Raw genomic sequence first — 27,472 nt, forward strand, 5'->3', positions numbered from 1 at the left:
CATGTAATTGTGTGTGAATTAGTATGCAAAGCAGAATTTTTGAATCTCCCAGATAGTGGTGTTCCTGACCCATTGTTCCCAAATCTTCTGATTTAGACTTTTCAAAAATAGTGATAGACCTGCTCATATCTGTCCAGTTCTTCTGCCAATGGTTCCTATCTGAAAGAAGACTAGGAATGTTTAACGGTATAATACATGGAAGCTCAAAGGAGAGAAACTTGATTAGCACACTTCCAGCTCCCAGAAATATCCACACATGCATTCCTAATATCATATCTGAAAGGAAGACAGCCAGCCCTCTTACCAAAACCCTTTTTCGTAGAACACTTTGAAGAAAACAGGATGTTGCATAGGGATGTTTAGCATGCTTACAGTTTTAAGTTCAGGGTCTGTACAACTAGCTCTTGTTTACTTAATCTCCTCATTAATATATCATTAACCTGAAAAACATATCCTTTGCTTGGGAACCTCAGAAACTGGGATGGAAGCTTGAAAAAGTAGGATTCAGAAAAGTAGGGTATCCAAAAACTGTGGTGTGGTGCAAACTTCAGGGTGAACTAAATGTATCATGTACTACCCTCATCACCCTCAATACAATGAACTCCTCTTCAAACATGGTTGTAGTTCATTCACTAATAGTAGGTCTTTTGTCCATTTTGGATGAATGTTTGTGTCATTTACCCTGACCATATCCATTTATTAAACTGGGCCAGTCTAGTGCTATTTCTCTATGGATTTTCTTAGAATCTCAGAAGTTTAAATTGAACATAAAGTAAGACCAAGTCTCATAGGTAAAAGAATGCTAAGTTTCTTACACTTGACGGTACAGCAAGAAGAAAACACTTAGGACAAATATCCTGCAGGAATATTATGAACGTCCTAGAGTAGAACAACGGAAGGAGTTAGGAGAAGGGAGGCAATTCATTTTTTAAGATAAATATATAATACTGCAGTATTTTTTAACTGTTTGAGGATTAGCATATGGTACTTTCCCTTGGGAAAAAACATGAGGGATATCTCCTTGTGCCCTTTCGGCCTTGAAGCTCTAATGCTGGGATACTTCGAAATGTCACCAGCTGCTTCCTGCACACGCCACTGTGCAGTCCCTCCTCCCAAGGCACAAAGAGAGTCTTGGAAAGAGTGGATTTGCATGAGATTTGAGAAGGAAATGCCCTTCAGAAATAACCTCAGAAAGACATCAAGAAAATGGCAAAAATTACCTAATATAGGCTGGGCAAACCCAGTGTTCCACTGTGTTGATTTATTCAAAATTAGTTTCGGTAACTTGTCCTCTGTGACTTGAAAGGCCTACCAATCATAAGCCATTCTTCCTAGTAATTAAAGGCCTTTTTCAAGGGTCACACGTGATTGCAACCTGAGCCACCATGACAGCCCCATGGAAGGCAGCAGCGTTGGGTTTTTAGGGGTTCAGTCTTTCCTCAGAGCATAGCGCTGTCTCCTGAGTCACAATTTCAGTTTGGTCTCAGGGATAAGGCTTCTTGGGCACTTGTGTGATTACAATTCTAACTGATTTCCGAGACTATTGAGATGTTCCGTTTTTTTTTCTTTTGAGACAGAGTCTCGCTCTGTTGCCCCAGCTGGAGTGCAGTGGTGCAATCTTGGCTCACAGCAACCTCTGCCTCCCGGGTTCAGGCAACTCTCTGCCTCAGCCTCCAGAGTAGCTGGGATCACAGGCGCCCGCCACCACGCCCAGCTAATTTTTGTGCTTTTAGTAGAGACAGGGTTTCACCATCTTGGCCAGGCTGGTCTTGAGTCTTGAACTCCTGACCTCGTGATCCACCTACCTCGGCCTCCCAAAGTGCTGGGATTACAGGCGTGAGCCACTGCGCCTGGCTGAGATGTTCTTATGAATGCCACAAGATGACCTTCGTGTGTGGTAGAGGATGAGGTGGACTCTGAGCTAAGGCTTCTTTCTGAGAAACATCTATGTTTTGTTCCTAAGGCAACAAAGTCATTCAGGGCAGACTAGGAGCTACTTTACATGTGGAAAGTATTATTGACAGAAATAATTTGTGAAAATGGGCCAGGAGCACATTTTTTCCTGACTTAACACATGCATTTTTTTCCTTTTGTTCTTTGGCCACCTTTTCTGAAAACCCTTTAATGAAGAAAAGCCAATCCCTAAAGCAGCAGAAAGTGAGTGTAATTCAAGAGAAAGACCATTTGTAAATTCATAGACATAGGCAGGCCCTTTCTAGAACCTCTCATGGAATCTTTGCAAATGTTTCAAGTTTAAAGGTTTCTATTTTAAGGTCTTATATGAAATATAATATTTGAAAATGCACAATTAGCATTACTGTTTTCTTTCTCCCAAGATATTCCCTTCCTTTTTCCTGCACTTTCAGATGAAGATTAAAACCCAGGAGAAATGCACCTTTCAACAAACTGTTGTCCCTAGCCAGAGTCCACCAGAAGGGAAGACAGATAGAACTTCCACACTGTCAAAAAGAAATGCATTTATTTCAGGCCAAATATTCAGGAAATTCAGCAATTTTTCCTAAAGGGATAAATATAATATGGTAGCTAAGAGCAGACTTGTGGGTTTCAATACTCAGTCTGTCCCTTACTAGCTCTGTAGACTTGGACCCATTGCTTAAACTCTTTGTGCCTTAGTAGACTAATCTGTACAATGGAAATAAGAATAGATCATGTCTCAAAAGGTGGTATTAGTATTAAATGAGCACTTAAAACTTTACCTATACATAATAAATACACAATAAATAAATGTTAGGTACTGTAGAAGTTTCAAAATAAATAATCTTCCTTGTGCCCATTAGAGAATACAGAATTACTGAATTTTAGAGGGTTTCTTTGCACAAATTGCAAAAGCAGCTTCTTTTAAAATTGTCTAATAAAATGATAATGGATAAAAATAAATGTCACTATAAAATATTATTTCCAGATTGAGGAACAAAAATAGCTTATTATGTCTTCAAAGTATAGTACATTCTGGGAGGCAAGATGAAATCATTCCCTGAAAACTGACTTTTATGACAGTACACTAATAAGTGTATAAAATGAAAAAAATAGCTAATGACCAATATGACATGAATCTCCAGCTAACAGATCCAAAGAGCAGTAGAAATTATATAGAAGTTAGTAATAGTGTCAAAGTAAGAGTCCAGACCTTAAACCAGAACTATGACTAGAAAGAAAAGGGGGAACTCATGCCCACTTCATAGACTCCGAGCGATCCCCAACATTATCTAGAAATTGACAGCTTTTCGATTGGCAATGAACTTTGTTCACTTGGCAGTGAACTTTGTGCTTAAAACTTAAGAGGCAATTTTATGTCATGTATATTTTACAAAAGAGAGGCCCTTGGGAAATTGATGAAGTGCTCAAATGCTTTTGGAAAAATGACTCCTTTTATGATTATGCTGTAAAAGTCAACCACAAAGTGCTATTATGTCAGAAAAATTATAACCAACCCCCCCAAAACATACTTGATGCATTATTAAAACTTAATGCACTGCTGAAATTAAAGGCTAAATTTTATTGAAATATGTTTTTAACCCTAAGTGATAACACTATTAGACATAAAGAGTTGAGCCAGGTATGGTGGCTCACACTTGTAGTCTCAACTCTTTGGGAGGCCAAGGCAGGAGGATCCCTTGAGGCCAGGCATTCCAGACTCAACTGGGCAACAAAGCGAGAGCCCATCTCTACAAAAAAAAAAATTATAATTTAGCCAGGCACAGTGGTATGTGCCTCTAGTCCTAGCTATTTTGGAGGCTGAGGCAGGAGAATCACTTGAGCCCAGGAATTCAAGTTGCAGTTGGTTATGATCATGCCACTGTACTCCAGCTGGGGGAACAGAGCAACATCCTATCTCTAAAAAAGAGAGAGAGAAGAAGAAGAAGAAAAGGAGGAGGAGGAACACCTTTTTATGGACCATTCCCTACCATACCACCACAACTGCCAGCCACGACCTGCATCACCCAAAGCTGCAGGCACTATTTCCAGGCTAGCACCACCTCAGTGCCCTCCACAGATGATGGGACCTCACTGGGACTCTGCCTCAGGCAAGCCATTTGATCTCCAGGCTTTATTTCTCATTTCCAAAATGAAAATGCTAAGCCAGTATGATCTCTAACATCCCTAGTGGCTCAAACATTCTATAATTCCATCACTACTGCAAACCCCAGCTCTGATCCCTGACTGTAAGCCTCTTTCTCACAAACATGAAAATTGTCATCTTAGGTAATCAAAGAATTCTAAAAATTGTGTGGTCTGTCAAAATATATATTTTTTTCTTACTGTAGGATTGTACCTGTAGCCAATGCAATTTTATCAAAACTTCTGCTCATCAGTATTCAACAAGGCCATTTCTTTCCCCAGAGAGAATTAATCATAGGCAAGAAGTGAAAAAGACAGTTTCCCCAGTTGAAGCCTAAGCACATGCCTGCTGAGAAGCCCATTCTATTTTAATTTGCCAATTGAAAGTGGCCTGGTAAATCACACACTGTCATTATCTCATTAAAAATATTATACTGTCACTCTCTTTCCCCTCTCTCAAGTAGCCCAACTGCTCCCTACAACTTCAGTTTAATATCACCCTTTAAAAGCTGGCTTTCTTTAGGGTCAGTTGAGGATGGCATCTTCTGCTTTTATTACTGCCATAAATTCCATACCACTCAAATCACTAAGTCGACACCATTTACTGGATATTTACTATATCCGTGAAATTTACTAAACTTTGAGAAGAGTTAAAAAGGAACTAAACAGCTTGTTTTAGCAAATTAATGGTCACTCTCATTGGAAAAGAGAGCCTTATAACCAGGCCTTTAAAGATCCCTCCCATCCGCATCTTTTTGTTCTGCGTGGCTTGTATTCAACCCTTCCCTATTTGTCTTGGCTGGTTATCTGTGGACTGATACTACAAGCATGGTGCTGATGGTTGAGATTTCCCTGTAATTAAAAAAAGCTTGATTTCTGTTGGTATAACAATTGTAAATTTCCTTCCCCTATAAAGTGTATATTGAGGTGGCATTACATTTGAGAAATAGAGTGGTTTGAATTGTGTCACTTGTTATTGCTTTTTGGTTTCTAATGAGCCATAAAATAAATAAAAGTCAGGAGTAAGAAGGAAACACAGCAAAGATTCTAGATAATGGCTTATAGTTAACAATACCCCTCTTTGAATAATATAATAATAAATGATAAAGGTATGCTGCTAACTTCCTGAATGCACTAGGAGTTAATTCTCTGTATACATCTGCAGGTTATTATGCATTTCCAAAGGTACTTCCTCAAAGAATCCATTGACTTTTACCTAATAAAACATACATTACCATTGTGCACTAGGGGAAATGCACTCTGCCTGTCTTTAATCAAAGGGGAAGATTACCTTATTGCCTTGAAATCCCTTTGGGCCTGGGTCTCCTGGAGGTCCACTAATTCCCTGCTCCAGGATGAAAACCAAGAATTAGTTCTGTGTACAAAAGGCCAGGAGGAATGAATCATTCTTTAGTGTCCCTAGAGATCCTGGCGTTCGAAGTTAGACTGTGTAACTCAGAGCTAAATTGAAATCACATTCAATCGAGAAGTGGGATGAGATAAAATTTCTTGTGTCAAATAAGTAGCTTCCAAAATAGCACTTATGCTAAGAGCAAACATTTAATTAACGAGATGTTTGTTTACTAAACCTGTGTTTCCAACGTTATTCCAACGTTCTTGACTCCTTTTAAAAAATATCTTGCCAGTTAAGTATCTTCTTTTTTAAAATATCTAAGGCATATGTAACTGACGTTAGAGCTTCCAATGAACCTGTGATAACCAGAATGACTGCCTGGCTCTGACATTTCCAGGCTAAAGCAAAGAAGTTAGTGGTTAACTAGATGGTGTCTAGGAAATTCTGGGTAAAATTATAATTTTCTGTAGGCTTTTTGAAATACTGAAATTAACTCCTCACACAGAGCACCATTATAACTTTAGAAGAGATAAGTTCCTAGGCTAGGAAAAGATTCAAATTATTTTCTGAAATCTATGGATGTCTAACTTAAATGCCTTAGAGAATCAGTCCATATTATAGAACACTATCTGTAGTTATAGAACAATAAAAATACACTGTGATTTAGATAAAATGCATAACTTTTCCAACTACATTATAGTAGCAGTGCAAAAATAGTTACATCCTGCTTTTAACCACTTTGACTTTCCATCTTTCCAGACTCTTAATTTTTTAACTTCATCCCCTAAGCTACTCACTAATACTTGCCTGTTGGTACCTATCTTTAGGAATCTTAGTTAAGTTAATGAAAACATTAGGGAAGTTGTTTCCAAAATTTATTGCACATTGTAATCTTCTGGGTATCTTAAACAATATTAATGCCTGGCTTCAATCCCCAGACATTCTGATTTAATTGGCAGAGGGTGCAAGTGGGCAAGGGGATGGTTTAAAAACTCCCCAGGTGATTCTAATCCAAACTTAGATTTGGTTTTAACCCCCTTACCTGAATTCCTCTGGGTCCCTTTGGTCCGTATGGCCCTGGGGATCCCTGTGGAATAAAATTGAAAATAAGTCTCTCTAAATATACATCTTCAACGTGCAGTGATTTTAGGTAGGAGGGAAGGAAATGTGTTCTCGGTAATTGCCATCTTCCCTGGTTATCTTAACATCAAAGGCAATAAACTGAAATAATCCTAATTAACAAGCCAAGGGGTAGGAGTGTCAAACTTTCCTTCAGTAAACAATCTCCACGAAAATACAATTTTAGATGTAAGTCCGTTGCCTACATATTGACATTTTGGTCATTTTGGTTAGAGTAAAGAAATTACTTTATAAGATTCCTTAGAGGGCTATAAACTTATTGGAATATTATTTCCTTCCGACAGGGTAATGTCAGTTAAATTAACAATATAGTGCATTTCCATGCTATCTAAATCACTCTTTTGCTCATCTTCAAAACACTGAACGTGGCAAAACCCTGTTTATATTCAATACTCTTCTAATAGAAAATATTTCATTCGGTCCCATAACCAGGAGACCCTTTAAAATTTATTTTGTGAGGGAGAACATAGTTAGTTTTTATTTCCCCAGATTTCCACTTTTATTTTTTTGCTTATCAAAGTACAACCTGTTAACAATTGACACACTTTGACAATTATAGAAACATATAAATAAACAATTTGAAAAATCACACAGAAGCAAATGCTGTTAACATTTTAGGCATATTTTCGTCCAGTTTTATTCCCAGTAGATTCCTCTTCAAATAATGTGATCAAAGTGTATGTCTGATTTTCTGTCCTACCCATTTGGCCTTACACTGTATCAAAAATATTTTTCCGGCCAGGCGTGCTGGCTCACGCCTGTAATCCCAGCATTTTGGGAGGCTAAGGCGGGCGGATCACGAGGTCAGGAGATGGAGACCATCCTGGCTAACACAGTGAAACCCTGTCTCTACTAAAAATACAAAAAATTAGCCAGGCGTGGTGGCGGGCGCCTGTAGTCCCAGCTACTCGGGAGGCCGAGGCAGGAGAATAGCGTGAACCCGGGAGGCGGAGCTTGCAGTGAGCTGAGATCGCACCACTGCACTCCAGCCTGGGCAACAGAGCGAGACTCTGTCTCAAGAAAAAAAAAAAATTTCCTTTTTCCATGTCATTAAAAACTCATAGTAAACAGATAATAGTCAAGAATAGGGAACTACCATAATTTATGTACTCATTTCCCTAGCTTTGACCTAATATTATAATGAACATCTTTATGTATAAATCTCTGCCCAACTTCTGATTCACTCCGAAGAATAGTCTACTAGAAGAGGATGATGGAAGCAGAGACCATAAGCACATTTAAGGCTCACTGGCTGTCCTTTGTCTCTCATGCCATATATAGAAATAAAGAGAGAGAAACTTCCTCCATAAAGTTTGTTTGTTAATCATTTCCACTACCTGAGTATGAGAGAGTGTATCTTCATCTTATGGGCTCCCCATCAACAATTAGTATTATACATTACTTCACTGTTTGCTAATTTGATAGGTGATATAATACTTTTGTATGTTTGGTTTTGGTTGTTGTTGTTGTTGTTGTTGTTGTTTGAGACAGGGTCTTGCTCTGTTGCCCAGGCTGGAGTAGCTCACTGCAGCCTCTATCTCCCAGGCTCAAGCAATCCTCCCACCTCAGCCTCCCTAGTTGCCCACGCTGGTGATATAATACCTTATTGTTTTATTGTTGGTTTTGTTTTGTTTTTGAGATGGAGTCTTACTCTGTCCCCCAGGCTGGAGTGCAATGGCACAATCTCGGCCCACTGCAACCTCTGCCTCCCGGGTTCAAGCGATTCTCCTGCTCCAGCCTCCCGAGTAGCTGAAATTACAGGTGTGCACCACCATGCCCGGGTAATTTTTGTATTTTTAGTAGAGATGGGGTTTCACCTTGTTAGCCAGGCTTGTCCTGACCTCTGATGACCTGCCCACCTTGGCCTCCAAAAGTGTTGGGATTACAGGCATAAGCCACCATGCCCAGCCTATTTTGTTTTTTTTGAGACAGGGTTTCGCTCTGTTACCCAAACTGGAGTACAGTGGCACAATGACAGCTCACTGCAGCCTCAACCCCCTGCACTCAAGCAATCTTCCCACCTCACCTTCCCAAGTATCTGGAATTACAGGCACATGTCCAACTAATTTTTAAATTTTTTGTAGAGATGGGGCCTCACTATGTTGCCCAGGCTGGTCTCAAACTCCTGGACTCAAGTGATCCTCCCACTTTGGCCTAATTTTAATGTATTAATTTCACTTATCTGATTGCTACTGTATTCGGATATTTTTCTTATTTATTAGCCATTTTAATTTCCACTTCTCTATCTCTTCATGTTGTTCATATGTTTTTCTGAATAAACTTGTGTAAACTCTTCGTGTCAAGGACTCTATATCTCATCAGTTCTAAGGCACATTTTTTCACATTTTTATATCTCTGACATTGGGGTATATTTTACAGTCAATTGCACCTTACATTTATAATTGGCGGTGGGTTTTTTTTTGGTTATTCCTTTTTGGTATGGAAAATAATGGGACATTTCATAACCCCTGACATCTTAGTCAATGAAATATGATATACTTTGTCAACCATTTTAATTTCATCTAGTTTTCCCAGGTATACTTTGACTTTCATTTCTATTCTATTCTATGTGTGTCCCTTTTTCTGCATTGCCAATATCCAGGTCCATCTTCCATGTTCAGTTATACTCCAGGAAGAATCTATTCATTTTCACATTTCCCATTTTGACCAGAGATAATTACCAAGCCTACCTTTTGCAGATCCACCTGACTTTAACTCTACAGTACTTTAAAAGCATTCAGAAAGTCTCAATCTATTTAAAGTGTTTAGTTCCATGGGCCAAAGTCATTATCTCACCCTCTTCTCCTAACCTTCTGCCTCATTTTCTCTCCTTGACTCCCTTCCAGAATTATAACATAGAAACTGAAAAAGTTTGGTATCTTGGTGGCATGATGTTAATAGTTCTTAATATAATGAAAACTATTTATTTTTACTCTGTACTTTTTTGGACCCTTTAACATCATGTTTCAGATATACTCTCTGTATATATTTGGCCTTTTGAGGAACTCTTTAACATAATATTATTTCCAAATTTAAGTGCTTTCATTATTGATTGATTGATTGATTGATTTTTGAGACGGAGTCACTCTGTCACCCAGGCTGGAGTGCAGTGGCACGATCTCGGCTCACTGCAACATCTGCCTCCTGGGTTCAAGCAATTTTCCTGTCTCAGCCTCCTGAGTAGCTGGGACTACAGGTGCACGCCACCATGCCTGGCTAATTTTTGTATTTTTAGTAGAGATGGTGTTTCACCGTATTGGTCAGGCTGGTCTCAAACTCCTGACCTCAGGTGATCCACCCACCTTGGCCTCCCAAAGTGCTGGGATTACAGGCGTTAGCCACTGCGTTCAGCCTATATTTATTTTTTAAAATAAAGGTGAATATCTATCCAATTGTTTGTGTCTACATTTTCAAAATTCCAAATCTCTATGTCTAGTTGCACCACATTGTTTATAACTATTTCACTGACTGATTTCAGAGTTCTTCACACTATTTTGGAAAGTGCCTGTTTTCAGTGTTTGCATCTGGAAAGCAGTTCTACTCTGACCTAACTGCAGCTTTAATTAACTTTGCAGGTTAAATAATTCTTTTTACCATAACATTCAGTGGGCGGGGCCTCCAAGGTTAGGGTGTCAGAAAATGAAGTCTTAATGGTCCATAAAAAAGGCATTTGGGGGTTCTATTATTGAGTTAGGCATCACTTTGTTTTCTACCACATGTTTTACAGATGTGAAAAATTGAGCCATTGATTCCAACTCTAGTAGTGAGATCACCATAATTCAGCCCAGGAATTTCCCCTTAAGGAAACGCAACCCAAAAGGGATCACGGCTGTAAGCAGTTTAAAAACATGTTCCTTACCTTGTCACCTTTCATTCCTGGTTTACCACATTCCCCACGTTCACCCTAAAAAATAAATAAGTGAAATAAATAAGAGAACACTTGCAGTCATTCACTATTAAGAATGTTTGTTTGTTTGTTTGTTTTTTAAATTCCCAGCAGACTCTTGTAACATAAGCACTCTTTTGGTTGCTACACAATATTAGCCTCAATACTGTGGGTTTTATGGGCATTGAAATCTGAATATTTTTAACCAAGAGTCATCCTTATCTTGACAGGAATAAATCAGGAACAATGTAATAAGGTTTGACATTTTTAAGAAATGGATGAAACTAGAAGAAAAGGAACCTAGCATCTAACCACATATTAGATGCCCTTTGCATATGTGGTTTAATTGAATCCACATAACGGCCCAGGGAGATCAGCTTTATCATTCTTATTTTATAATTGAGAACATTTAAACTCAACAAGATAACTTCCCTCTAGCAAATAGCTAGTAAGTAAAAGAATCAGAGTCTGAACCCAGATACTTTAACTTGGAATTCCTATTTTTTCAAGAACACCATGCTTCAGCCTGAGTACCAACCTTGATCACCTAGTAGTGTTCACCTGGAGAACCGTGAGAGAAAGGTTCTGAAGTGAGATTGCATCGTGAGTTAGTGGGAACAGGTGCCATGATGAGTTAGCGAGGACTGCTGTAGGAGAGCCGGGCTTGGCAGCAAGCATGCTACATATTTTTCATTATTATGCTCTACTTCCCTGTCTTCCCTAGAATATTGCTGAAAAAACAACATTTGAGTTATTCTTTAGAGTTTATCAGTGATAGTTTATCATAAATATTTTATCTTAGTTAATCTGACATTAACTGTCTGAGATAAATATTAATCCAATTTTATAGATTAAAATTTTGTAATTAAGAAGGTTAAGTAAAGAGAATGTGGTATACAATGGAATATTATTCAGCCTTTGAGAAAGAAATCCTGTCATTTGTAACAACATAGATGAACCTGAACCTGGAAGACATTATGTTTAGTGAAATAAGCCAGGAACAGAAAGACAAATATGGCATGATCTCACTTATATGTGAGATCTAAAAAATTTGAACTCATAGAAGCACAGAGTAGAAGGGTGGTTACCAGGGATAATTGGTGGAAATTTGGGAAATGTTGGCCAAAGGATACAAAACTAGTTAGATAGGAGCAATAAGTTCAAGAGATCTATTGTTCAACACGATGACTATCATTAATAACAATGTCTTGTATTGAAAATCACTAAAAGGGTAGATTTTAAGCATTCTCACCACAAAAACTGATCATTATGTGAGGTGATATATATGTTAATTAGCTCAATTTAGCCATTTTATAATGTATACATTTATCAAATTATATTTTATACAATACAATAAATATGAACTTTTTAGATTTGTCCATTAAATTTTTTAAATAAAACTAAATATTTTTAAAAGGTTAGTTTCCTCAAGTAGAAGGAGAATTGGGACCTCTGAATACTAATCCATTATATCAGACTTTTGAAACTTCTACTACTTAGAACTAAAAGGTGACAGTCAGAAAAACGACTAAAGTTTCATAATCATAGTAATATTATCTCATTTATAAATCACTTTAGAGTTTTCAAAATGCTTTTTTATATATCGTTATTTTGATCCTCAATTCAATTCTCATTTTCAAGATAAGGAAACACAATTGGAGATGTCAAATGATTTACTTAAATGTACAGGCTACCCAATGACTCCTAGTCCAGTGCTCTCAACACTAGCTTCTGCTGCTGCTTCTTTGTTCTGCCTCTGTACTGCTCTAGAGCATGTTACTGGAAGTGCCACTACACAATGACAAGGAAATTGCATTCAAATGTAAATCAATGCACTGCTTCTTACATCAAGGAAGTCTTGCTATGAAAAATAAATGTCAGCTGAACTTTAAACAGTATACGTTGTAATATAGTGGATTTATATGCTGGCGGAAGCTTTATCTTGTTGCAGAATAGCAACAAACCATGCACAGACTGGCAGCCAGCCTGCAGACCACAGTTTCAACAGCAGTGCTCTACGGAGGGAAATCACAACTGTAACCTCCAATTATGGATGCAAAGTGTGTGCCATAGCCTTTACCTTATTGCTAATCCCCATAGCAGCCTTGCGAGGTATATATACATATCTCCACTCACAGATAAGCAAAATGAGGCTCAGAGACATTACATACTTTGTCCATGACCACAAATTTGAGTCTGTTAGGCTCTCAAGTCCATGTTCTTACCAGTCACCTGTAGCTGAACAAGGCATACTGTCATAGGCTGCAAGTCACTTTCCATTAACCTGACATTTCTGCCTAGGGTACTGCCTGGGCTCTTGCAGGCATCAGGAGCAGGAAAGAGGGAGGTGTGACTCTTAGAGCCAGCTAAGCCTCTGATCAAAAGCAATCTGTTCTCTCTTCACATCCTTTTGTGAGTCAAACTGACCCAGGAAAAACTGAGCTTTCACTTAGAACAAGTTGAACATTTATTTCTGAATGCAAATGGAAAATCACTTTTGAAGAATCAATTAGAAAGCAATTAACTTAATAATTTTGGATGGGAATAAAATGAATCAACCACCAAAATATAAAACAGAAAGTACCATAAATACACTCAAAATGCTTTTGGCTACAATTCACATTCCATTTGTCCAGACAGATTTGTTAGCTATAGGGGCCTGAGGAACAGCATTTGCTTTTTGGGGGGCACAGATTGCCATCAATGAAAATATTGTATTCGTGTTATTTGCCTCTGCAAAGGCGTTCTCCTTTCTGGTGGGCTCATTAATCCCTGTGGAATGGCCACAGCTACATAGTTTCAGAAAGCGAGTACTTCAGAAAGCCATGAACAGATCAGCTCTGTTCTCAGCCTCTATTTTCTGATGCTGCTGCTCCTGGTGAAATTCTGGTTTGAATGTCGATGGTTCAGGGTCACTTTGCTCTGACAGCTTGTATTTTCCAAGTGAGAACTCTTCCAGTGAATCAATAATTCTCCAGAAAGTGAAATGAATCTTTTCAAAAAATATATGTATAAAGCTTCCTTGTGTTGATAACTACCTCACTATATAAGTCAAAATGGAGGAGGGGGCCACCCATTATTTTCCTCAACTATATACACAGTTGATAATTTTACAACTGTGAAACTTTTTTAGTTTTCCCATATTAATATTTGTTCCTTTCCTCTTCATAATGGCACTTACATTTGTAGACAAGCCAACATTTTGGAATACATTGTCATGCCCATTATTTGATTCTCCAACCACTCTGTAAATTAGGCAGGCCTGTACAAATTGTATTCCATCCAGTTGAAGAAACAGATACTCCAAGACATTGAGTTACCTAAGTTCTTAAGGCTGCTAAGTGTAGAATCATGGGATTTCTTACACTCTTCCCCTTGGAGGTCTAACATTGCCAGCGATTAGGATATATTTATTGGCTTACATGTAGGCTCACCCCTAATATTTGCAGGGCCCAGGGCAAGAGTATAAGTGGAAGCCCACATACCATGTGTCTAAATAGTTGAAAGTTATAACTAAACTAATAATGTTCTGGCTTCCTTCCTTAACAAATATGTCTTCAAAAGGAATAAAGAATTAAAAGACTTATGAATTCCTCAGAGGTCCTTGCCAGACATAGCCCCCTGCAGCCTGGCCCCAACTTCCCTTCCCACCTCCAACTCCTTCCACAGCAAGAGCATGAGCACACACGTGAAGATGCCCTGGGCAGCACAACAAAGCCCGCTACATGACCTCTCCTGCCCCAACAAACAGCTACCATTCTGCTCCCCCTCCAACCTAGGAAAATGATGGATATGGAAAGGAGGTTTTTGTATGCCCTCCCAGCAGCAGGCCTTTTGAAGTCTTGGCTACCCAATGTATGATCCAGAAGAAGGAAGCACAGACCTCCTGCAGACTCCTGGCTCCATGAGAAGCAGGGAGGCCAGAGGAGACTCAGAGCTGGACCCTCTAAAGTTCTAGCCTCTTTCTCATGCCTGAAGGTTGTAGCCCTGTAGGATGGAATGGATGATAGGTGCATGTTCTGATTCAGATAGAAAATCTGATAATAACAAGAACTGTGGGACAGACTTATCAATGAACCAGTGAGCACTCTCAGAGGTTCCTGAGCCCCAGTATGACTTGTTAATCCCTTTTAAAGCAGTTTGGTATCCTAACTTGTAACTCGTAAATAATCATCAAATCATCTACCAACCCATACCTTTTGTTTGCTTGTTTGCCAAATTTACTCCCCTGCAAGCTCTACCCAATTGCCTGACTCAGTGAAGTCAGTGGCTCTTCACTGCTTAACCAGGATAAATCCTCTCTTTTCCCTGGGAGAGGATTTGGTGTCTAGGTTTTCATAGGAAGTTAAACACCAAGGGTGCAACCTATTTGCAGTATTGCTGAATCTGTTTGTGTAAAGAAACTTTTAGCCTGCATACCTGTGCTGCGTGGCTTATAAATTGGGGTTCTCTATTAAAATAATTCATGTTTGCAAAGCTGAAGGAGGCTGGATTCTATTCTCAGGAATCATGGTACCCTCCATCCCTTACAACACACATCCATATGTTAAGTTCTATTATTATTTTATGTTAACTCAGGAATGAGGGAATCCAGACTTACAAAAATAAAGAAAAGAACTTTTATTAAGTTCCTAAGTACACTTATGTTTCTGTTTTTCTCTTTGAAATTCTGGTCAATCTATTTGTTGTTACCAACTTACCTTGTCACCCTTGTACCCAGGAATTCCCTAATATAAAAAGAAAATAAAAAGTAAAATATGATACTCTGAGGCAGAATTAGAATAAGGATTAGGTATTTTTCAATTACAAGGTATAACAAAAACACATCTATACAGTCTGGAAAATTAGATCATAGAAATGTAAACTGTTTCACTTCTCTTTGTGCTTGGAGAAATATACATTTACTGAGGAGAAGAAAATAATCTGTTTTCCCTTTATCACATTTTATTCTCAGTTTCAGGTATTTTTTCATATCCAGTTTCTTGCCCTTTGGCCCAAAACTAGAGGAGATAATGTACACTGAAAGTCATTGTAGAAGTGATGGCCTGTAATGGTCCCTTCAAAACTGTTATATTGACTTTTAAACTATGAACTATTGCAGCTAAGAATGTTTCACAGAGACTCTGAAAGAAATTGGCTTTGAAAATGAGCTGAGATAATGGCCTTTAAAATGTGTGTAAATATTTGTATCCATTATGGTCCTCCTTACAAATTCGGTCTAAAATATATAACATCAAGGAAATGAAAGGTTCCTTTATCAGCCCTAATGCGACAGTGACCTTTAAGCTACTGTCTTTTATCTCACACTAAATAAGAGACCAGCACTTCTACTGTCTTCTGTGTGTCACCCTTGGGAATCCTGTACAGCCTTTTCCATTGTGTCACTGCCCATGGCCCTTTAAGAAACACAATAGTGAATATTACATGGCCTGGGAAATCACCAGCTGTAAGCAGCAGCAAGTCCTCTTCAAATGGGATTTTTTTGTCTTTCATACAGCTATATTTTTCAAATATGGAAATAGAATTGTCAGATTTATTGAGAGAGCTGAAGAAACCTATTTAATAAATAAGCTATTATTACAGTTACATGTGAGTCAGACTACAAAATTTTGTTCTATGCATGACTTTTTTATTAATACTATTATCTATTTATTTATTTATGTGTAGAGAGAGCGTCTCACTATGTTGCTCAGGCTGGTCTCAAACTAGTGGCCTTAAGTGATCTTTGCACCTAGGCCTCCCAAAGTGCTGGTATTACAGGTATGAATCACTGTGCCTGGCCTGACTTTTTTTACAAAAGGAAACTTCATGAAGGAAATAAAACTTCCAAATATGTGGTCAATGAGGAATAGAAGATAAACGTAGAATTGTCTCCTATGAGATAATAAGCTTTTTAAAAATACAAGTGCTTTATCTTAGTTTTATTTTTACATACTTGTATGCTTTATATGTAGAAGATACCTAAGAAATGTTTCCTGAACACAAATTTCAGATTTTTTGTGGACATTACTAAACTTTCTATCAGATTTTTTAAATGAAGTTGATTAAAAATACCAAGAGAACAGTTTTTAACATCTCTGGGTCTGAGTCCAGGGCACATCCAGGGGGACAAGCAGAGAGGGGCAATGTCATATGGTCTTCTTTTTATGCACCGTACACATATCTGCTATTTGATACACTTACTGCAATGCCCAGAAAAGTGCAAAATAAGAAATATACTGTAATTAGTTCTTGGGCAATATCCACTATCTTCTAATTTGGGGTATAAGAAATCAAATAGAATGGTAAATTTTATTATGCCTGCAGAATTGGATTAACAAAAGCATAGTTTAGACCATGTAGTTCTTATGCTCCTGAAATTCTAACTTATTCTTTATCTTAAAAAACTTAAGAAATAAAGCAAATAGTTTTCTCATTGGAGCCTTTCACCAATGTCAAATTAAGCGTCAGAGAATTTGATAGGGTTGAACACTCCTGCTCCCATTTTCACTCTGTTAGCTGAGTATTTTCTCCCCACATTTCCACTCCTAAGATCATCTCTTTCTGATGGCCTTCCTGAGCCATCAAGAGCACAAGGTAGATAGAAATCACTTTTGCACTTGCACTACGGGGGTCAAAATGGTCAACCACAAAATCCGTAACCTAGGATCACTTTCTTAGGAAGGCATTCCAGTTGTGTACATACCCCTGGACCTCTTTCTCCAGCTTCTCCTTTTTGAGCGTTGCCCTGTGACAAACAAAAAACAGTAAAAATTCCACAGCCCTGAAGAGTGACTGATTGCTCAATAAAATGCATTATACAGAAGATTACTAGCTTAGCCCAATTAGGAAACATCTTTAGTCTTTCCCGTTGACATTTTCACTATGCAATCTAGGCAAAAAAAAAATAGCAACTCAGATAAACTTTGCCCTTTGCAGTGAAGCCAGATGTGTAGGGTGCAGGATCCAGGTACCTTTTCACAGCTTACACCACATCCCAGTTGAACAACACAGCGATTGTTCTCAAATACATCATTATACTCACTTGGAGCCAGTCACTCTGGCTTTTCTCTAAGGGGCTTTGGAATGTTTTCCAAAATGTCCTCAAGAGTGATTGCTTGATTTCAGCAAGACTTAAGAAAATATATTATGTGGCACAAAATTACAAACCAAAGAAATAAAATGTGAACTTACATTTATAAGGGGTATTTAACACAACAAAAAGAAGACATGATGGCATCAGTTTGGACGTATATAAGATGAGTGAGTATAGGGTTGTTTGGTTGAGCATGTGTGTGTATGTTGTAAAGCTATCCAAGGCTGCTATATTCCCTTTCCTTGACAAGCAATTGCCAAAAATGCTTTTATGCATTTAACTTTTGATTTTTTTCATTACCTCTCTAAAAACTTTCTAATAGGGCTGTTTTAGAGTTCATTTTTGAGTTAATTTTTAATGTAATAGTTAACTTTGTTAGTATTTGAGTACCTCTTATGTATTGCCTAATTTTTCCCAAACTATTTGTGTCAAGTTACCCGCAATGAAAAGCAAACCAGTTTCACTGCCACATTGCTATCACTAGTTATTATTGTTTTAATATTGCTGTGTTAATTGCTATAATGAAAGAAATGTTTTTAAACTTCAAAACACACACAAAAACAAATGATGTGAACTAGAAAACCACTTCCAGAAAAAAAATAATCCTCTGGATTCCAAAGTTTCTAAAATGTAAGTATCACTACTAAAGGATATCTCATTCTGTCTATTTAAATTTATTTTATTACCTAATGAAATTAAATGTGCTTTTACTTTTTTCTTTACTAGTTTTGTTTCCTCTCTTGAAAATTGTGTTCAGAAATTAACTCAATGTACTGTAGAAATTAACCCAATGTCCATTACATTTGATGCAAATATTTCCTGATATTTCTATTTCTTTAATATTCCTTCCTGATATTAGGACATTCTCATGCTGCTAACAAAGACACACCTGAGACTGGGTAGTTTATAAAGCAAAGAGGTTTAATGGACTCACAGTTCCACAGTGCTGGGGAGACCTCATAATCATGGAGGAAGGTGAAGGAGGAACAAAGCCACATCTTACATGGTGACAGGCAAGAGAGCTTATGTAGGGGAACTTCCCCTTATAAAACCATCAGATCTCATGTGACTTACTCACTATCACAAGAACAGCATGGGAAAGACCCACCCCCTATGATTTAATTACCTCCCACCAGTCTCTCCCACCACATGTGGGAATCATGGGAGCTACATACAATTCAAGATGAGATTTGAGTGGGGACATAACCAAAGCATATCACTCCCTTTTCTTTAATTATTATTTTTTTCATTACACAGAATTTTGCCTTAAATTTTCACATAGTTATATCTACTTTTCTCTTTGTGATTACTGCTGTTGTTCTTGAACTTGGAACCAAAATCCTAACAATGATCTGAACAGATGAATGTTTTCTTTAAAAGCCTGGGATTTTTTTTGATAGGTACACAGAGAAAAGAATTCGAGAAGTCCTTGAAGATGCTCTGGGAGTGAGAAACAATCTGGTGGTTTTTCTATGATTATTGTCAGTCAGTTAATCATTAAAAGTATACCCATTAAAAACACAAGTGCCAGTGTCAATCTGATATGGAACACATATTAGTAGTTAATGAATCATCATCCTAAATAAGATTGGCTGCTATCGTTTAAGTACTAGTTTCTGTTTATTCAATGTCCCTAGGTTTCCTAAACTTACTGACTAAAATGTTCATATATGTTACTCAGAATTTGTGAATTCAAGCTAATAGAAATAAGATAGATAATATAGGAAGTGGACATCCTGTATTCTTCAAAAAAGTTGTCAGATTTTTGCCATATACTACAATGCTTTTCATTTTTAAAATTGTTGTTTTAAAAAAAAAGGCTAGAAGGAGATATGCTGGTTTAAAGAAAAGCTGTTTATTCATTTACCGGGTTTCCTTTTGGTCCTCGCTCACCTTTGATACCTGGATTTCCATGTGTACCCTGAAGGCAAAGGGAAAAAATATTATTTTAAGTAGGAATTCTATTGTTTTCTATACTTTATAATAATTTCTGATCAGTTTTGTTTCCTAGAATGAGGGAGAATTGTAAAACCTTTACCTGCCAAGCAGAAATTCAATTCTCTTCTCCCTTTTGCTACACCAGGAAAACCACTGTCTTGAATTGAGAAGTTTTCTAGATTTGCTCAAAAGAGAATAATGTTTCTCTCTTCCCACCAATTACTTCTTCCTAAAACAATTACTTCTCAGCAGTTTTGCAAACAAAATCAAACTCATGCAAAGATTTAAAAGAGTAGCTGCAACAGGCAGAAGGATAGGAGTTGTTCCCAATCTCTCTTCATTGTGGGTCACTTCTACGATTCCCTCTGTCACTCACTTTTAAAAGGACCAAGCTAGCTTGCTTGCCTTTGGTCAAAGAGGTTCTGATATCCAGGAGACAATCTCAAAAGATGGGAGAAAGGAGCTCTGTAATCCTGTTCCAGAAAAGCATTTTGTTTTCCTGTTCCTAATCAACCAGAAAGCTTGCTTTTCTGAGAACTGGTGTTGGGGGTACTCGATAATGTTAAATAACATATTCTGTGGCTTATCCCTACTAAAATGTGACAAGAATGTGACTAAAATTGTCAGGTGCTTAGCAATTGTGAGCTTTCTTATTGCTCATTTTAAAATATAAAGAAATATTTCTTACCCTGGCCATCTCTTGGTGTCATAGAGATAAACGAAGACTTTATAGGAAGGGATGGCTAAACCTTTGCTTTAGCCAAAGTCAGCTTCTACTGGCTGCCCCATTATCATATAACGCATCTAACTTTGTATTTGGGGAGAAAAACATCCCTTGATTGGTAGGATGGTTTGAAAAATTGTAGGCTTTGGACCCGAGTCTCAAGGTAAAATTTGTCACATTCTAATTCATTCACAGTACACATTCCCCTCCCGCCCCCAAATACAAGCATTAGTTGAAAATTTTTATCCATGCATTTTGTGAGATTCTCCATAGGGCTTCTTCTGAACTCTAAGGATGATATTTGGAATTATACAAATAAATAGAAGACTGAATGAGCACGTGAATGCTTTATGAAGATAAATGTTTAAAAAATGCTCAGCATTTCCAGTGATCTAGATGTCATTTCAAATGCCTTCCCAGTACAGACACGGCACCTACCAGTTATTAGGCCAGAATATAAAGAAAGCACTCCTTCCTGGATTATCTTATCAAACAATGAATCATCATAGTCAATCCTGCCATTTATTTTTGGTTGCCACGTGCTTACTTCCATTTCACAGAACTCACCCTAATCCCCCAAAGCATCATGACCAGCTTCCTGTCCATGAGGCCACACGGTGTTGCTGCTGCACTGCTGCATTCGTGTGAAGCCAACATTTAACTTTCAGAGAGGCTTGTACTCCATGTTTCTAGTGGGATAAAGCTTTGCTTAAAGCACTGATTATTTGTATTAGCTTTTTCTGTATTCACTTCACTATTGAGAAATTCTGGCTTCAATTATTTTATGAGGAGGAATATAAATGTCCTTTGTGGGAACAACTTCAAAACACACCTGCCCTCAGTTCAGGTCAGTAAAATCCCAGGCTTATTTCTAAGGATAGAATGTGTCCCTTTAGAAATAAAAGAAAGAAGTAGCATTTCCATTTTTCCTCCCATTTCCAAACAATTGCTTTTCAGCAGTGCAAAATAGCCCCGATGTTTTCAAGAGCGAGTAGAGCTATCATTGCTAGGACTTTCTGACTTAAGTTCAAAGTGGAAGTATACTCACAGGAGGCCCTGGATCACCTGGATCTCCCTTCTCACATTCACAAATCTTGCGTTCACACTGAATCAATAATGAAATATGATATTAACACACAGTGAAATTCAAATTGTATTCAGCATTTCAAATTGTATTTCAAATACATTTCAAATAGCATTTCAAATTGTATTCAGTATATAACCAACTGGAGCACTCTCAAATAAATTTTACCTTGCACATTTATGGATGTTTTGCTCTCTCTATTAAATTATTCCAGGCAAATTTATACCTACCAAGAGCTAGCTAACAAAATATTATTAAATTTCAGCATAGTTAAATAAAAGACATCCCATCAAAAATACATGTATAATATATAGATGCCAGTTAAAAGGAGAAAATAAATATTTTCAGTGGACTTTTAGAATTTCTGATCCTTCTCTTCTATATAACACATCAAAGCTCAATAATATAATAATATTAAATGCTCCTTTACTAGGCAAAGGAAAACATTTGACTTATACCATATTTTACTAATTGTAAGATAATTGTAAGATGCACCTTCTTCCTCATTTTAACAACTCTGAAATCAGAATGAGTCTTATAACAGCTGTTGACCAGGCTCAGTCATGACAAAGTAGTTGCTTTTTGCACATGCACTTCAAAACTTACAGAATGAAATGGGAGAAAATTCCAGAACATTCTTAAGAAATGCTTCATCACCAATGGTTTTGCTGGCATAGAGGTCAGTATTATGCAGAAAAACAAGGACATCAACAACTCAGACAAAAAATGATTCAGATTTAGCAGGGGTGTCTAATCTTTTGGCTTCCCTGGGCCACATTGGAAGAAGAAGAATCGCCTTGGGCCATGCATAAAATACACTAACACTAACGATAGCTGAAGAGCAAAAAAAAAAAAAAAAAAAAAAAAAAAAAAAAAGGGCCGTGCATACATTTTATAACGTTTTTAAAAAGTTTATAAATTTGTGTTGGTCCGCATTCAAAGTCGTCCTGGGCTGCATGTAGCCTGTGGGCCGCGAGTTGGACAAGCTTGATTTAGAGTCTGATGTGAAGAAGTTTTAGAAATAACCAAGTTATTTTGCTTACATATTCCCTTATATGTATATATGAAAGTGATACAGGATTTTAAAATCTACATCCAAAATGTCTAAAAACTTATTTCCACATGTATAAAATAAAAAGTGCAATTAATAAGAAGACACTGTATCATAGATAAGCTAGCAAGGGTTTTTTCCTTTCTTTCTTTTCTTTTTTTTTTTTTAAACGGAGTCTCACTCTGCCACCAGGCTGGAATGCAGCGGCAATCTTGGCTCACTGCAACCTCTGCCTCCTGGGTTCAAGTGATTTTCCTGCCTCAGCCTCCCGAGTAACTGGGACTACAGTCATGCACCATCACCCCCAGCTAACTTTTTTGTATTTTTAGTAGAGACGGGGTTTCAGCATGTTGGCCAGGATGGTCTCGATCTCCTGACCTCATGATCCACCTGCCTCGGCCTCCCAAACTGCTGGGATTACAGGCGTGAGCGGCCATGCCTGGCCGTTTTTTTTTTTTTCCTTTCTTAATGGTACATAACATAATGGTATATCTGAACATGTACAATTCAATAAAACATGGTGTGACATAGGTTTGGTTGACTCCTATTATTTTATGCAACAATACTTGTAAATTTCCTGATGTTAAATAAGCAGCTCATTGAACAAAGCTCAGATGTTCCAAACTCTTTCTTTCAAGAAATGCATGTCTAGGACAGGACTCCTCAGCAAGCTGATGATTATCTATTGTGCTAAGGCCCGTCCAATCTTATTGGCCAGTTTCCTTTGCCATGTGGTCTGGTTGCCATCATCAGGCTGCCTTTTCTTCACAATAAGGAGAATGAGCTCAAAGTCAATTGGCAGGCAGCAGGGGATGACTCTAAACTCTGTCTCTTAGCTGGGAACCCTCTGCCTAACCTAGCCAACACCAGGAACACCCCCCAAAATAGAGGACCTGATGTGGCTGATGTCAGATACATGCTTAGAATAAAGGAAGCACATCAAAGTAAGCAAAAACTATGTAGTTTGCTCATGACTGATTTCTAAAATCACTCCTGGAGTCACATTCAATATTTCCTACTTTTTCTAAATTTTCCAACTTGCATTGAATATGGTAGTATAAAAGAAATCAGATGGCTGCCTCAGAATAGAGTGGCTCATTTTAAAAGAACTAAGCATTTTTATTTAGTCACACTTAATCTTCTAATGTGAATTATAATGCTGATTTGATAATGCAAGTGTTTGGAATAATTTGTAGTAATCAAAGCATGTGGTGCTTACCTTCTTTTCAAATAAGATATCCTACAAGGGAAAAAAGAATGAAGCATTAACTCGATTCATAGTTCTGCCTCCAGCTACTTATTAGTCATAACTATTCCCTATAGGATATGAAGTTTCCACAAAGAATAGCAATTCAGCCTTTTTAAACTTGTAAAAGCAATAAAACCAACCAGCCAACCACCCAAGGAGCAGTCCGAGCCATGTAATAATAAGAGATATAACTACCATTAAAAATTAATCTATATTTTCTAGGAGCTTCATCTTACTGCATTCTATGTTTTATCTTTTGTTTCCTTTATCAGCTCTGTAATCTCCATAATTTGACTATAAAGTTAATCAGTCATAATGAGAAAGCTCTCACTTTTACATACAAAGACTGAGGCAGAATATATAATTGTATATTTTCAATTTTTTCCATCCCTATGCACATATACATGCATCTATTTTTTATGATTTATTTTTCAAGATTAAAACAATATAGTCATAACTTCATGAAATATTAATGGGTGTTAGATCATATTAAAACTCAAAAAGAGAAAATTACAAAGTCCAGTGACATTTTTTGAGATGATCTGAATTATGAGAAGACAAAGATTTCCATTATTATGATCACTAGGGGAGGAGTTTTCTATTTCAAATTTGAAAAGCCTCCAATATGATACTTTATTTATAGAATTTCAACAGAAGCCAAAAAAGATACTCAGCTTTTAAATTTAAACAGTATTAGGAATAATATTTTGGTAAAAATTTTGAACTGTTCATAGAAATATGCATTACTTATGTAAAAGAGGACTTACATTTATAACTGGCTAACTTAGGGAAAAAATTAAGTGATAGAAAAGTAATACATATTTCATAATAAAAAATGATCATTATGAAAAACAAAAAAACAAATTTAATGAGTCTTAGTCAATCAGACTCAACCTCTTGCTTTCCAATAAGGAAACATGGTTTCACCATAATGTGACTCAACTGAGGTAACACACTTGGGCTGCACCTCCTGACCGTCTTCAGTGCATGTCATATGTACCATACAGGAATGAATTAGCCAGAATATTTTTCAAAACTATTTTAAATGTATAATTTTGCAGAAATGTCATGATCTTGTTTTTGTCTAACACCTAGGCCTCACTACCATACTTGAATTCAGTGGGATATTACCTGACAAGTGCACTGAAGGCTGTGTTGGAAGTCAAACGCTGGAGAGAAACTAATCTATGTTTACATATAGAATTAGTACTTTCTTAACCTAGAAATTATGTGTCAAACCAGTGCCTTGTGATTTCATCTGAAGGGGTAATTTACATACGATAAAATAGAAAGATGAAGGAGCAAGCACTGGAATATTTGTTGCAAGGTATTAAAAATGCAGAAGCTAACAAGGAAGTTAAATAAGAGTATGTAGCTTTATGAATGATGCTGCATCCCTTTAGTTTTATTTTTACTTTATTTCCGTACAAACTAATACTATAGAGGGACGAGATAACAAAATGCTTTAACGATTTAATAGGGAAAAAATTAGGCTGGGAATTAAGTGTCATTCTGGGTTTCCATCCCGTTTCAACAATTAACTAGCTATGTGGCCTTGGACAAGTCATACAATCCTTCCAGGTAATTTTCTCCATATATGAAAAAGGACAAAGTTTGACTACATGATCTCAGGAGCTATAAAACCCTAGCCACAGACACTAGCTACAAAATTTACAGTCTCACCTACCACCCCTCCCAACCAAATGATTTTAAATTACTAGCCATGTAAATCCAGGCTGAAAGCAGATGAGATATTTGTATCTTTAAGAGCTAGGAGGTCCTATGGAGAAATAGGAACTCAGATACACTGATAGTTTTAGTTAAAATGGTATTACCCTCTGTAGAACATTTGGCTATGCCTACGAAGCTGAAGATGGACCTGCTTTATCACGAGGCTGCCAGGACAATTCTTGCTTTTGCCTGTTATCCTGACATCCTTTCTAGACATACCACAGGGAAATTCTTGCACTTGCACATTTCAGCATTCATTGTTTTTTGTAATGAAAAACTGTAAATAAAATAATTGCCAATAGTGGAATGGATCAGCAAATGAAATACCACTCGGCAGTTAAAGTGAATGCATTGGATCTACACATTTCAACAAAATTTCCAAAAAAACATTGAGTGCAAAAGCAAGTTGTAGATAGATACATACAATATGATCTGATTTATTAAAATATGTAAGATATTTCAAACCACGTCAGAGAGTGGTTTCCTCTGGGAGAAAGAGAGAGAAAAGAAATTCAAAAGAAGTTCAACAGAGGCAGTAAAACAACTAATAATTCAAGTCAAATTGTAATATTTAAAAACCACTACTGAAATAAAGAAAAATTTAAATATTTGTCACTTTAAAATCTTTTAACAATGAGCAATATCTTTCTTTTCTTCTTTTTGAGATGGAGTCTCGCCCTGTCACCTAGGCTGGCGTGCAGTGGCATGATCTTGGCTCACTGCAACCTCCACCTCCTGGGTTCAAGCAATTCTCCTGCCTCAGCCTCTGAAATAGCTGGAATTACAGAGCACGCCAACAAGCCAGGGTAATTTTTGTATTTTTAGTAGAGACAGGGTTTCATCATGTCGGCCAGGCTGGTCTCAAACTCCTGACCTCAAGTGATCCACCCACCTTGGCCTCCCAAAGTGCTGGGATTACAGGTGTGAGCCACCGCACCTAGCCACAATAAGCAATATCTTAATCAATTTTTAAATTCATGAATTCAGCTCTTACTGTGCCTGATGTGTAACTTTATACTTTTTTCAGTTCTTTCTTTTAAAATTCAGTTTCTTCTTTGCCATATTGCTCTTTAGAAATATGTGGCATAAGGCTTAAAACCATAGCAATGCAAAAAACTATTTTTGGAACTCATTTAATTTTGTGTTTGCTGGAATTTATATTTCTATGGAAACAAATATGAACCCAAAACTACACAATAGATAAGACTGTTTCAAACAAAGAACAAAGCCCCATCCCTGAGGGCTCTTATAGGCTACAAGCCCCAGGAACAGAGGACAACACACAGCAACCCGAGTAGGAAGGAGGTCCTAGGCCAGGGGCGGGGGAGCCGCTAACAAGATGGCTTCTTGGAATAGGTGGGTTTTCTGGATGGTTTTGAAGAGAGGAATGCAAAGGACTACCCATTGATGGTATGCTGTCCTATATGTCAAAGTTGATGAGGAAAAAAGTCATAAGGACTAGTGTGGGCAATAAGACAAAGGAAGTAGTTAGGAGGGACATTTAAAGGGAGTGGACGGAAGGGCCCACATGGACAGAGCCGGAGGCCTTGGGAGGTGGCGAGGGCTTGCACTCAGGCAGGGAAGCGGGCTGCAAGGAGAACAGTGTCAAAGCCTGACGGGAGGCCATGTTCAATGACAGACTGGGGGGATGCTTGAGTTTCAATGAAAAGGATAAATAGGGAAAGGGTCTCATGAGAGCAAAAGAAGATGCAGTCAGAATTTCATTAATGGATTCATATATATGGCATATATTCACATATACTATATATGCAAAACCAGAATGCTAGAATGGAATCACCAATTTTTCAAGGAGTATAAGGTTTATGCTATGAGAAGGGGACAGAACACATGTGAGGAATGGACAAATATCACAGCACATGGAATGACAGCAAAGCACTCGGTAGACAAGGGGAACAAACCCTGTGACAAAAAAATTCAACTTAAAATGGTAGCAAAATGGCCACTATAAAATCTAAAACAGAAAACAAAAATAAGGCCCTAAACAGAGTAAGTCTTGAAAAAATGGAAAGTGATCATAATTAATAGATTAAGAAAGCATAGGATTCTAAAGATGATATAGACATCATCACATTGATCTCTTCTTGGTATGTGAGGGAGGGAATACCTTAAATTTATGTTTTTTAAAAATCCTTCAGAAAA

General features: G+C 37.5%; 1 protein-coding gene across 5 annotated transcripts in view; it reads right to left on the reverse strand.

Annotated features, from left to right (window-relative positions):
* The window catches only part of COL28A1 (collagen type XXVIII alpha 1 chain), a 177,025-nt gene that overhangs the window by 133,095 nt on the left and 16,458 nt on the right, over positions 1-27,472 (reverse strand). For all 5 annotated transcript variants that reach the window (XM_063815224.1, XM_063815223.1, XM_063815221.1 and 2 more), the window contains 8 exons: positions 23,552-23,572; positions 21,246-21,302; positions 19,403-19,456; positions 17,146-17,187; positions 15,161-15,187; positions 10,434-10,478; positions 6,477-6,521; positions 5,372-5,425 (listed from right to left, as the gene is read on the reverse strand). In XM_063815224.1, coding sequence (XP_063671294.1) covers positions 5,372-5,425; positions 6,477-6,521; positions 10,434-10,478; positions 15,161-15,187; positions 17,146-17,187; positions 19,403-19,456; positions 21,246-21,302; positions 23,552-23,572 — 345 coding nt within the window. The remainder of the gene's footprint in view (positions 1-5,371; positions 5,426-6,476; positions 6,522-10,433; positions 10,479-15,160; positions 15,188-17,145; positions 17,188-19,402; positions 19,457-21,245; positions 21,303-23,551; positions 23,573-27,472) is intronic.

The sequence above is a fragment of the Pan troglodytes genome, chromosome 6, assembly GCF_028858775.2.
Source record: "Pan troglodytes isolate AG18354 chromosome 6, NHGRI_mPanTro3-v2.0_pri, whole genome shotgun sequence".
NCBI classification, from domain to species: Eukaryota; Metazoa; Chordata; class Mammalia; order Primates; family Hominidae; genus Pan; species Pan troglodytes.